General features: G+C 42.2%; 1 protein-coding gene across 1 annotated transcript in view; it reads right to left on the bottom strand.

Moving 5' to 3' along the window:
- Positions 1-13,877, bottom strand: part of cacna2d2a (calcium channel, voltage-dependent, alpha 2/delta subunit 2a) — a 139,683-nt gene that overhangs the window by 9,110 nt on the left and 116,696 nt on the right. The window contains 12 exon segments of the mRNA XM_029430692.1: positions 584-644; positions 2,697-2,711; positions 3,830-3,906; positions 5,575-5,591; positions 5,593-5,637; positions 5,816-5,887; positions 6,110-6,181; positions 6,327-6,401; positions 6,494-6,568; positions 7,203-7,271; positions 7,767-7,856; positions 10,937-10,986. Of these exon segments, the coding sequence (XP_029286552.1) occupies positions 584-644; positions 2,697-2,711; positions 3,830-3,906; positions 5,575-5,591; positions 5,593-5,637; positions 5,816-5,887; positions 6,110-6,181; positions 6,327-6,401; positions 6,494-6,568; positions 7,203-7,271; positions 7,767-7,856; positions 10,937-10,986 (718 nt within the window).

Here is a 13,877-nt window from a genome sequence, read left to right as displayed (position 1 = left end):
TTAAAGTCTAAATAACTAACATGGCTGTCGATAAAAACAAAATGTGACTGCAGAGCATCACAGTGAAAGAAAGATTTTTGTCTGTGTTTCAGAATTCAGGTTGCAGCTGGAGGCCATGAGGGTTTGATAACAAAACAGCACATGCAAAGAGGATTTCAGTCATTTATTCATACATCCTGTAGCTTTTGTTGTACCATATCCCTTTTACACTTAACATGATGTCGTACAACCAAACCAATAACCCCGAAATGTAAATGTGTATTACACACATGCACCAACACTGTAGCAGCATGCAGAGAAGATGTGGCTTCAATTCTTTGTTGTAATGAGGTTAACTCAAGGGATGACAATGGAAATAAAATCATATTATAAATGTTATGATGAATTTTGTTGTTTCCTTAAATTTGTAAGTAAATATAATCCTCAAAATGAAAAAGGAATGAAGGAAACACAACCACAATCAACATCACAGAAGACGGATGAAAACAATGCTGAACGTGGAGCCAAAACAACAACAACAACAAAGTATATAGTGCATCAAAAGTCAACACTGACGACAGCAAGCATTCACACACAGGGCTACCTGGGAGCAATGAATACATGTCCTTCAGACTCAAAACTGTTTGGCAGCAGTGATTCAAAATCTGCAACAGAAAGGGGAAAATTATCCGGGGAAGAGCAGTGGGCAGGGCGGTGGGGAGTTGTGGGTAAACAGCAGCTGTTCTTCAGAGGTGCAGGGACGCAGAAGGGAGTTTACCATAGCAACACTGAGGTATCATGGGAACACTAGCGTTAGCCAATATGGTGCCAAAAATAGAACCTGACTCTCAATGGACGACTGCTTTAGTTTCACAAGCACTCACACCTTCTTTTTCTTTTTGTTCATCACTTTGTCATCAAACGTTTTCAGATTCATTTGGTTTCAATCTAACATATTTTGGATGTCTGAGAACTGACTTGCGAGACGTGATGAGTCGGGAAGCAAGTTCTCAGACAGATTATCAACAATGAGTGCTTTTTAGATCAGGCAGGCATCAACATGGCCAACCATTGCAGGGGAGGTGGGTGACGGTCCTGATGGAAGTGGTCACCCCTCAGACTGGCAGGGCAGAGGGCTTAGAGAGACACATAATCAGAGGATATGCATTGCATTGTGAAGGGCATATCAAAGGGCAACTTCATTTCATCTATCACAGGCAATACAGAGCACAAAATATCAACCATCATTAAAGCCTCAACAGGTGAGTCTGCGACGAATCCAACGTGTTATTTTCTCATTATGTCAAGACCTGTAACCGTGTACAGCAGAGGAATGAAATTTTGAGCTAAAATAGAGTGCCCAGGTAGTTTTCCGCCCACAATGCCGTGCACATCCGGGGTCAGTTTACTGAGGAAAGGCTGGCCGTGCCCCTGGCAGTCTGAGGGGTGAGGAGGGAGGGAGACAAGCTGATGGAGACAGGGAGTACAGAGGGACGACACAGAAGTCAGGCACTGCGCCGAGCGGCACCCTGACAACTGACAACATGGGAGGAACCGGGTGGGCAGGCTCAGCCCTGAAGGGCAGTCTGCAGGCTGCAACGTCTCCAGCTATAGACGAGACACGGCAGCTAACAAACATAAAATAACGTTTTTTCTTTTATATGAAGATCAATAAAGTGTAGCTACTTTAAAATATTATCCTATTTTATTCGTATTACTATAAATAAATAGCAATGCTTACATAATATGTGCAGGTACATTATGATAGCTTAGTGGTATCACTACATCCTTTATAACACAGATTAGTGTGTTTAACTTACTACATTATGAAAACAAACAAAGATTTGACTGAAAATCGATCTAGCTACTGCACTTATAAGATTAGTTTAAAAAAGCGAATTAAAGATCTGTCAATATCTGAGTCCTAGCATGAGAATTAGTCAATACATTTATTAACTAATGACACTGCAAGAAAAAGATAGAAAGAGAGAGAGAGACAAGAAGGTGAAAGAGAAATTGAGAAAGAAAATGAGGAAGAATAGAAATGGTCAAAAGAAATTAAAAAAAGGGTAAGAGAGAGAGAGAGAGAGAGAGAGAGAGAGAGAAGGAGAGAGAGAGAGAGAGAGAGAGGAGATAAATACGCTAGCGCTATAGCGAGAGAGAGTAGCGATAATAATCTCGGCTATAGCTCGCGCTATAGCCCCTCGCTAGATCGCCCCGATCTCTCGAGCGAGAGCGAGCGCGGCGAGTATAGAGAGAGAGATGACGAGCGAGAAGAGAGAGAGGCAGACACAACCCATTGGAGCTTATCACAGAAGGAAAAGGATTAGGTGGGGGGACAAAAGACAGTTTTAACAGAGAACATGAATATCTGTCTTCCTTGGTGTTTTTTTTTTGCTTCTGGAGCAGCGGATACGTGGGGAGGAGGGTGAGGTTGGTGGACCGGAGGAGCCATCGTGAGAGATGTGGGATCTGAGCCGCAGCAAGAGCGTGAAGAAAAAGAGGAAGAGGAAGAGGAAAGAGAGGAAAAAGGGAGGAAGTCCTGAAGGCAAGACGGGCAGGAACAGAGGCAAGCAGGCTGGGACAGGTGAGGGTAGGAGGAGGAAGGGGAGGGGGGCAGCAGGAAGAGGTTAAGGACGAGAGGTGTAGGGAAGGAGGCAGCGGTAGGGAGTAGGAAGTAAAGGAAGGGAACGTGGACCAATATGGAGTATACTTGCCCTTGTTGTATGGCCCTGTGTGGATCCATCAGAGAAGGAGTGAGCAAGAAAAGAAACAGGGGGTCGGGTGGGAAGGGGGGGATCACAGACAATATTTTATTCAATTACTGTTTGAATAAAAATATTGTTTTCTTGAAAGAAAGAAACCAATTTAAGTCAAACAAGACAAGAGAGAAAAAGAAATGAAGAGCAATCATCTTATTTGCAAGAGCAAATGAGGAAACGGAAAACCAACGGAAAAAAGGGAGAAAAACAACTGGAAAATCCAGGAAAGTAAAAAAGTAAAACCAGTAATTGTGAAAGATAACCATGGTCGAACAAAAAATAAATCAATCAAATGAAACAGGAAAAGAGGGGAGTAACATGGTCTGGACAAAGAATGAGAGAGACAACATGTGTCCCCATTCAGACCCACAAAAACCCAAACTCCCACATTAGACGAGCCCTTATCCCAGGCCGTGTGGGAGTTTATATACTGAATGATTCCAAAGCTGAGAAACATCTCACACAATCTAAAACATAAAGTCAAAATAATAATCACACACACACAGAACAGAAGGAAAATTCCCCAAATCATAAAACTCATCATAAGGAGTGAAAAGCATGCATGTTTTCACATTTGTTCAGAACATCAAATACTTTCAACACAGATGCTTCAGAATCATTACTTGGTGGAGAAGAGGCGAGAGCATTTGGCAAAAAAAATAATAGCACAAAAGTCACCATTATTTTCACCTGAGTAACACAGTAAAACCACAGCTTTCACCTTTCTGTCATTTCAGTTATTTTTTTCTTCAGCCAGTGTGAAGAAAAAACATCACCATTTTACAGCACAGCATGAAGACAGGAGGGAACAGGGGGCAGTAGAGGAGTCGGGGGACTCAGGTATGATCCTGCCTATCGGCGAGCGTAGAGAGGGGGGAGAAGGGGGGAGTAGGGGGGGGCAGCGGGGCAGTAACTCCACTTGGACACTCCCTATGATGATGTTGGAGACCCAGGACAAAGGACTGAATAAGAGAATAAGGTCATATTTGGGAGAGAGAGAGAGAGAGAGTGAGAGAGAGAGAGAGAGAGAGAGAGAAAGAGAAGGAGAGACAGAGAGCGAAGGATGCTGGGTATTCCCGGGTACTTACACTGCACCTGTAGGATCTGGTCACTCAGGTTGGCCTTGATGTGGTTCTCACTATATGTGGGCAGTACCAACCCTAGACTGAGGGACCGAGGCAGACGCAGAAAATCAGAAACACGTTATAAACTCTCCAACATACAAACACACACAGCCGGGCGCGCTCGCTTACAGTGGTCGAATGTCAATAAGCACATTCACTCAAGTACTGTACTTAAGTACATTTTTAAAGCACTTGTACTTTCCATTTTCTCACTTTATTTTTCTACTCCACAACATTTTGGAGGTGAACATCTGTGGAGAGGAAGACTGCTAGCTGATATACATATATATAAACAATACAGGTGTGAAAACGTTTTTTAAAAACTGCCTTTCTAAATGTTTTGTGAGGAAGGAAATGAATTAACCTTTGACCAGCGTTGTTACACCTGAATGAAACAATGAATGGAAACAGAACTTTGTTAACAAGCTACACTACACGCTACAAACAACACACGGTACCTTTACGCACACTTTAGATCGATGGGCTATCAGTGATAGAGAGAAAGTCAGTTTACGACGGGCAGGAACGCTGGACTGGCTGATACAAATATGTTAAGACTTCATAGGTTTGGCTTTTTAGTCACACCCAGTCGTGCAGCATGAAGCCGCTGCTGAAGAGGCAGTTTTCCAGAAAGTTAAAGTCTCCAATTCAGAGAATCTCTAAGCCGAGTCCCACATGGGCTCACATCAAACATTCAGACTATGCATCTGGCACGTCCTCGATGCTATCCTGCTGTGAGGAGGCCGGTGCCCGACTGTTCAAAAGAAAAGCAACTGCGCTTGGAGCTAGTGCACTCTGTACAGTATCAAACATGCTTGATATTTGTGACACAGCACTGATTGTGTTCTGTTTAACTCAAGTGAAGCTTCAAGGGGATAAAGACAGAAGAGAAATATTAGTTTCACTTCATTGTTTGACCTACATATGCTACATATTGCCAAATATTTACTCTTCAACCAAAAGCCAGATATTTAAAGGAGGAAAAACCAGAAATACACGTTGCATCTTTTAATCTGTGGTTCTATATGAAGCTAAAATATAAACCAGTAAGAGGATTAATTGGAACAGATAGAAAATCAGGCTGTGACAGTATCAGGTTCAGACTAAGCCACAGCTACAGTTGACTATCTATAACATGAAGCTAATTTAGATTTAAAGAAACATCTTATGAGCTAAGAAAGTCACTCATCTCTAAGTGTAGGATGCATGACAGAGCTTTGCATGTCTGGTTAGAGTTAGATTTGACTGTTGCAGGCCACAACAGTAACATACGAGGATTGTTAAATACACTGATATTGTAAGGCTCATATGGACTCGGCCAGGACCAGTCGCGCAGCCAGCGGATGTATAAAAAGAAACACACATTAGGCATTTGCAGGACTATCATAAATTGTCATTTGCAAAGTATTGCCTGGAGGAAACGTCATTACGATGCAAACTCAAGTGTTGAAAATGTTGAATTATTTACAAATACAGAAGTCAAATTTACTTTATTCAGTGATATGTTTGGTCTACTCCCACTGCGTGTTAGTGGCAGCTACAGCTAACAAACACACGGTTGATGAGTTACAGCTGTCAACCGTAAATCTGAGACTTGTGACTCAAACTGGACGAATCAAAAGTATCAAAAAGGGACTTCACTCACAAGTTCATGATGCACAATCTTTTTGGTCTGAGGCCAGGTGATGCATGTTTGATTTCAAGCCTACCTGTAATCTGTACCATCCTACAGGCGTCCATGTGTACGTCCGCATGGCCTCATCGATGTACCTCTGTTGACACCCACAAAGAGAAACATGGAACACCGTCACATCCTCAGCACATCTCTCTTCCCATAATTGGAGGGAAACAACAGATCATAAACATACTGAGTCATTCAGGTTCATTATGACACCATTTAGGAAGGTGCTACTTTGGATAATGATTGAGTCTCATATATTGATGACTTGCCTCATCAACTGACTTAATGAGCGTCTTGATTTTTCTTTGCCCTGATTTGCCATCAATCATCTGTCGACGGATCTGGAAGAGAGAGAGAGAGAGAGAGAGAGCGAGAGAGAGAGAGAGAGAGAGAGAGAGAGAGAGAGAGAGGGAGAGAGAGAGAGAGAGAGAGGAGAGGGAGAGAGAGAGAGCGAGGGAGAGAGAGAGATGCTGCAGCGTGAGAAGGCAAACAGGTACAAGAGAAAAGCAAGTGACAAAAACAATTATTAAATGTGTATAATAAAGATGACGTTTTTTTTTTACCTCCTCCTTGTTGCTGTCCTCCAGCTCTGCGTCAAGAAAGTCGAGAGTGACGGGCTCCCTGAAGTCAAAGATCTGCACAGGAGAGAGAAAGCAGGGGCAGACGGACCGAGAGGGGGTTAACGTCGGTGAGCAGAAAACAAAAACGTCCGTATTTGGCTTCAGAACCAGAAGCTCGTTAACTCATCAGATGCGGTGCGGCGTTCATAGTTGGACCTACTTTGGGTCGCAGGTTGGGATGCAGCAGTACATATCCATTCGGGTCAATGGCAAAGGTGTAGCCGTTGGCTCCAAGCTGCACGTAAAAAAGAAGGAATGGAGATGTGATTCAATAATCATCAATATGAAAGTGACAGGAGAGTGACACTGAGCGTACAACATCCTCACTCTGTATGTAGGTGTCTTCCTTTTGATTTCGTTGATTGCAATATCTACTCCCATGACTCCGAGGATGAGCTGGTTCTGTAGGAAGAACATGTAAGGTAATCATTAGCATTCTCTCCACACCCGCAGTGGCATCGCAGAGAATCAGAGAGAGCCGGTAGCTGTGCCATGAGAGCACTAAAAACATCTCCATGCCATCTTTGACTTATCACTTTGTGCACAATCTGATTGGTCTATATTTTCTACAGTCTATCTCAAACTGCGGCAGCACCACCGCTTCAAGCCTGTGTGATAAGCTCGGAGTAAATACTTTGGTCATGGATACTGAAAGCTGGATGCATCTGTGCTCTGTGCATGATAACAGTCTACAGATGGGTGGCTGTGATGTCTGTAGTCACCTCAGGGGGGAGGTGTTGCCTAGAAGAGCAGTAGCTGGGTGGCGGCCATTACAAATGATGATGATGGTCATCGATACAAAAGAACCCTGAAACCCCACCTGCAACTCCGAATCCTGTTTCTGTTGGATTAACGTTATACTGTATGTGCGTGTGGCCTTAACCACATGAATGACAATAAAAAGCTTTGTTCTCACACATTGATTAAGGTAAAGGATCGTTAATATGAAGGATTAGCTGGAGTATGAGTCATGCTGTGTAAGTGAACAAAGTCCAGATATGTTCAGCTCCATGTTGTAATGCAGTGTTTTCTTTACCTGAGGGCTTACAGTATCAACAGTGAGGTTGAAGACCGGCATCGTCCCAGTGATGACAAGGCCCAAACCCTGATTAGAAATCCAATTAGAAAGGTTTCGTTATGGTTTAAAAGATCTTTATTGAATGCATAATTAAAAATCCAAGCCAATAAACACAATAAGCTGCAGATAAATCAAATGAAATTTTAATGGTATAAAGAAACGTATAATAATACAAAGTGAAATTTAATAGATTAAAAGGCTTTAAAAGAAGAGCTCGACACCCGTAACGTCACCTGTGGTGATTAAATATATGTTCATGAGAGCATTATCTAGTGTGCAGAATCTATTTTCTTACTTTCTTTGTCTTTATGAATAATAAACTGTGATAACATAATCATATAATCATATACTATCCTCATAAGACAGTGGAACACATTTCATCGTCTGAATATCTTTAACAATTGCTTATGATTTATCAAAAGTAGCAGATGGACTTAATAATCAAACATACAATTAGAAACATAGAATAAAGGTTACTTTAAGGGGTAATGTAATAAAATGTAATTTGAAGTTCTCTCTCACCAGAGCGTCCTGGTAGACGTTTGTCCATTGCACCTGCTTCGCTCTATTCCCAGCCAACACCATGGGACGACCCAGGACATCCAGGTACTCCTGCAAATACAAAAACAAACACGCTAAAGTGTGACTAAACATAACAAGCACCTATAATCAAACAAATGTTTATAGTCCTTGTCATGTAGAGGCGTTAAAAGCAAAGAGCTGGAAGAGCCAACATTCATCTGTCATAAAACTATAGGACCCTGACCGGCCTCCTCTCTGTCACCACATAAAGCAGCGGGCCTCCAGCAGCAGCATCCCGGTCCTGCCGAGCCATAAAGCCTCCAGTCCTGAGCCACTCAAGGCCGTTTCTCATCATTATAAAGGAGCTATTAAAAACACATTAAGGGTGTCAGTGGCACGACTTGTAAACAGGCCATTCTCCCAGAGGCTCTACTGTCATCGCCGGCACTGTGAGAATGTCCCATAGCTATTGTGATAGAGGTGAGGGGTTAAGTCTACTAGTAATACATCATATTTACTATATTCTTCTGTTCTCAGGAGCCTCCTCTCACAACAGCTGAGAAGTCTTTTTTTTTGGTAAACAATCTATTGATTCTGGCCATTTAAGAGATGGGTGTGTAATTACTAAAATTATTGAGTGATTGACCTCCTGACATATGAAGCAACCGCACAGTTTGCAGGGGGAAAAAGCCTTCAGGGGACGGGAGCCTTCAGTGTCTTTCTATTATAAAGACCACAGACAGCAACATTATTCTCTAATGATACTGACTGTCATCCAACATTTACAAAAGCTCAGAATTCCTCCTCAGTATCCTATCCTAGCAGTGCCAAATGTCTATATTTATGCATCAACACAATATATTCACATGTAAAAACAGGATCAGTGGAAATGTAGCAGCGCTGTCTGGGTCAAATGCTAATTTTAAAAACATTAGCCCTTTTCACAAGGTGACAAATTTCCACCTATTTTGCACTGAAAGGAAAACATCATCGCAGATTCCTGACCCTTGTATCTACCCTCAATACACAAAAGGGGCGCCCTGTATAAGCACGCGGCTATTTCAGTAAATGATTTTGACCGTTTTTTCCATCGCCTGAACAGTGAGGTGCTGACAGGCGTAACCTATTCTATTATTAGCTCAATAAAAGTGGGGTTTAACGCGCCACAGGGAGATATTCCATCAGGACAATGACAGCCAGACCTTTTCAACGGATATGGGGGAAATTTTCCGCCTGGCGAGAACAAGCTAGGAAACATAAAAAGTCAGCAACTGGAGATATGTGGTCCAAAGGAACTGGAGCCATAGACTTCAGCAGCATCTCTGTCTAAAATGCTATTGTCTCCCTCGGTACCATAACAACTATGATCGCAGAGAGTAAGTCATCAGTATGTTCCCTCTAAAGACAAACATCCTAACTAAAGCATGTCCTGCTATTGTTGCTCTGCTGAAATCCTATACAAAGAAGCCACAATGGATGTCATAAGTCACTATAAACAGTCTCACTAACTATGCAGAAACAAAACAAATATAGAGCCATTTATTTTCAAAACTATTCTAGTCTTCCTACATCATCGCATGACTCAGGACGTATGAATAATAATATTTTGCCATCTATGGTCCATCTGTTATTTGAATGTTGCCATCTTAGTCAAGTGACACTATGTGATGAGTGTGTGATGTTGAAGGGCAGAGTACAATTAAATAATGTGTCTTCTGGGCCTACGCAGAGAGCTGTAGTCACCCACCTTCAGAAAACCTATTAGAGTAAGTGGCTGTTTTCAGAATCTAAATATGCCGGAGTTAATGGAACAGCTGACAGTATATTCTAAGGGCCTGATCGCTCACCGGGGCTGTCGGGGGGTCGGGTGATGGAGTAGTGCGATGGGGGAGGAGAAAGGAGGGGAGAGAGGGGGAGGAGGGGTTTGCAGTAGCTCCCCCACCTAACAGCAACTAAGTCAATTTCTACAGTTGGAATGAGGTTATTCCAAGGGCCTCAAGAAGCTCGTAGTGCCTCAAGCGAGAGTGAAGTGTGTGTATATCAGTGTGTGTGTGAAGGAGAGAGCGAAAGAAAGCGACAGAAAGAGATCTGACAGTTTTTACTTCAGAGCGTCCAGAAACATCCTCATAGAAAGTCCACAACACTATTTGTTACCACTTTATCTCCAGCTCTGTCACCTCCTTTCTGTAACCATCCCGCTGTGTTGCTTTCTTTGTTATGGAATACTTAAAAGCAAATCTGCAATCTGTATAATTATCATCAAAGCAAAAAGAAAGATTGGACAAACTTCTTGCTTAAAGGTTCTCAATACCACACCGCTCTCGACATGGTGACGGCTGAGCCGGCGGCTAGCAGCTAACGGTGCAAACAACGGCCGCAGTGTTAACCTGCAGGCTGGCTGTTACGTTTCTCCGCCGTGGGAGAAAAACGTAACAGCTGGATACTGGACCCAAAAATGGCGCCTATGCAATCTAATGACAATTGGTCGCCTGGCGAATACGCCATAAAAGTGTTCTAGCTTCTGGGTTTACTTCCAGATGTTTTTACTTTTCTTGGTTCAAGGAAAGTAATACAAATATAAAACCTTTATGGAAAAATATATAACATATATACTGTATATATATGTATAATAGAAAGGGTGATAATTGACGTTGTTTGCATTTCGAGGTGTCCTGGCAACAGTTTTACAGACATCTCTTTAACAATGTTCGTCTTTGGGGAAAATGCTTTTTGGGGCTCAGCGTAATGTTTGCTGTAATACTGCGAGTGGCCACTGGGCCAAATTGGAAGCAAGGAAAGCGAGTGGCAGCGTCACATCCAGGTCTTATTGTACAGCCATTGCTGGGACGGCGTTATCAGCGGTAACCAGCGTATGAGTGCAGTGCAGTGCAGAGCGGTGGCCATTAGCTAACCACACACAGGTCTCACATGCACTAACATGCATGCGTGGTCGAACCGGCTACGTAAACAAAGCACAGAGAAGCTCGGATTACGACACACCGAGGGAGTGTGACTTCATTCTCTGCTCAGGCAGACATTACTCTGGTATACCTTTACATAGCATTATGTAATTATATTAATGCTCTCGTGCATAGAACATTCAAAATTGCAGTTTTTCGACGATTCATAAAGGTGCATTCAGTAGCTTGTACACACTCCATATACTTTACCTGGGTGTTGATTCTGATGGCTCCAATCGATGGGATTTCAAAGTAGTAACCTGAAGATTAAGAGAAGAGAATCAATACACTATTTCAACAGAAAACTTTGCATCCAGCATGGTGCCATGTTCTGTCTACATTTACAAGGGTTAAACAGTCACAGTGTGTACAAATGCGATCCATTTGTAGATTGGACTCTAATCTCTTCCACGTTATTAGGTACACGTAATGCCATCATCTCCAGCTGATGGTGTTGGGCACAGCAGGCCTGGTAGAGCTTGTGGCCATTGACCTCTCCACACTCGTGGTTGCACTGTAGGATGTAAATGTAGAGGCTCATTGGAAATGCTGAGCCCCAGGCACCACTGCTGCTGATTAGGAATGGAGGAGAGTGACCAACTGGGTCAATAACCATGTCGCTCCCCAAGTTATTAAAGTCAAGAGTGTTTATACAAAGAGCGGCAAAATGGAGACAGCATCCCCAGAATGTTAAAAGGCTGAGATGACTCTCATTATTTTGATACATTGTGCCACAGTGGTTCATGTTGAGATTTTCATTTTCTGTCTCATTCATTTGCACATTTGCACATTTGCACACGTACACGCACACACACACACACGCACACACACACACACACACACACACACACACACACACACACACACACACACACACACAGGGCACAGCTTTTTGTTATAGTTTCGTTCAGAGCAGCAGTTTGTCCCAGTGCTTTTGGCAGCACGCCACAGAGTTGGCACTTGTGGGTGTAGGGCAAAGCTCGGCGAGAGGTGGAAAGAGAGGGAAACATTTGCGGTAACTAAAAATGGAGACTGTAACGAGGATCTTCTCTGTGCTGTGGAGTTTTACAACAAGCGCCTGCTGTGTGAGGAGTAATTATGAATTTAATCAATAACCTATTTCCTTTCTGAAAACTTATTTACATAAGACCTCTGTACTGTTAGACCGTCATCCTCAGATATATGAAGTCATTTAAGTCTGGTTTGAGACAAATACAAGAGTATACTTTTTGTTTTACTAAATGGTGCTTTCAACATAAAGCAATTGTGTTGCAAGTATAATGTACATAAAACATATCCTGCGTCAAGTATGAGAACGCATTTTCCTGCTGCGTAGAGCAGCAAGCACTGCTGTCTATACATATTCAGAATTCGTATTGAGAGTTGTGTTGAGACAGCATGTAAACTGGTATAAGTTTACCCAATAAACATATAACTGTACTCCTATTACGGACGGACAACTTAAATTTATGGGATATTTTATCATATTTTTGGGTTATAAACAGCTCTTTTTTATGATCACCAATTCAATATATCCTATTTTCTGCTTTTATCTTCCATGTCACCTTTTTCCCCTTCTCCTTTCTGTTTTGGATTTTGTTACACTGTGTGAGAGCATGGAGAAATCTTTCCATTGTCCTCAGAGTCACTGAAAGGTAATTTTCTTCTTAAAATGGGATTGAAGCTCAAGTGAGACAACAGCTAGCATCTCCAAGTGGCCTACTTTTCTGTGTGTGTGTGTGTGTGTGTGTGTGTGTGTGTGTGTGTGTGTGTGTGTGTGTGTGTGTGTGTGTGTGTGTTACTGCTGTTTGTCAAATGTGTGTTTGTTGGGGGTGAAGGGTTAGGGCCTGTGGAAGTGTCAGAGAGCTGGCTCTGTTGGAGTGAGATACCAAAGAGTAATAAGTACTGAAGATATGAGAGGACAGCTCCATTGAGGCTGGTGTGTCAACACTATTGTCTTATGTTGGCACAGACTTTACTACCATGGTAATCACTACAGTTGTGAACAGCAGAGAGCATGTTGGCACAAAGGCGTAATCCTGGACTTTCCCCAGCCTGACAGGGAGATGGCACAGTAATCATCCTGCTACCAGACTCCTCCTGCTAATTAATAACAACTTCTGGGAAGATACTTCTAAAGCACTTGGCTCCACTGGCAATAAGATAATCAGCAGCAGCCATTAGCCGAGGCTTCACACAGACAGCTAAAGGCCTCATAAAAAGGAGCAGCTTCAGATAAACTGCAACATTGAGAAACAATATTAAATCAAGCCACAAAAGAGAGGAAGAGAAGTGGGTTGTGGATTAAAGAAAAAGAAAAACAGTGTTCCACACTAAGCACAGAAACAGCAGACTGGGTTAGGTTGGGATTAAATGTGGTGAGTCAAGATGAGATTCATGCAGACAAAGTAGCTAACAGGAAGAGCAGCTGAATCATGCGGGTTGTCAGACTGTTTGTCAGAGGCAGAGCTGCCTGTTTGCTGGGTTATTTTAGGGACTGTGGCTGCTTTAGATTAATAAAATATTGATTTGAACATCACATGCAGTAAAACAAACACCTGGATACATTTTAGTGTTGATGGGTTTGTAATGGGGTAGGCAGGTTTGAATATTTTATTATATTCTATAAATATTTCCCCAAAAAATGTTTAAAGAATATCTTTACTTTAGTTTTTTGCTGCCCTTTTCTGCTTGAAAGATTGAAATGTGTCTCACCTCTGACCACAGCCAACATCACTGAGAGGAAGCGATATCACAATACCAAAGATTCAGTAGTCGCGACCAATACTGTGGATTTCCACAATTCTTGATACCAATTTGATACCATGGCAAAAAACAGAAACAATAAATCCCATGTACCTCAACTTACACTCCTTTATAAATGTTTGCATACTGATTTTTGCGAGGCAGTTAAACAAGTCACAATTCCCTCTCTAATATTTATTTTATATTGCTGTGAAAACATCTCCTTCAAACAATATATACTCTCCAAAAACACATTTTTACAAGATCACAATTGAACACAAAATGATAACGTCATAAGTTACCTTCAATAGTCATTTTTATGTAATAGAGCTTGAACACACCAAAGTGCAACTCTATGGAGCCTCCATTGATCGGCTGCTAACAGCTAAAGTGAACTACCTTCCCA

The sequence above is a fragment of the Cottoperca gobio genome, chromosome 5 (genome assembly GCF_900634415.1).
Source record: "Cottoperca gobio chromosome 5, fCotGob3.1, whole genome shotgun sequence".
Lineage (NCBI taxonomy): Eukaryota > Metazoa > Chordata > Actinopteri > Perciformes > Bovichtidae > Cottoperca > Cottoperca gobio.
Note: the sequence above shows the minus strand (reverse complement) of the source record. Positions and strands in the feature narration are given on the sequence as shown.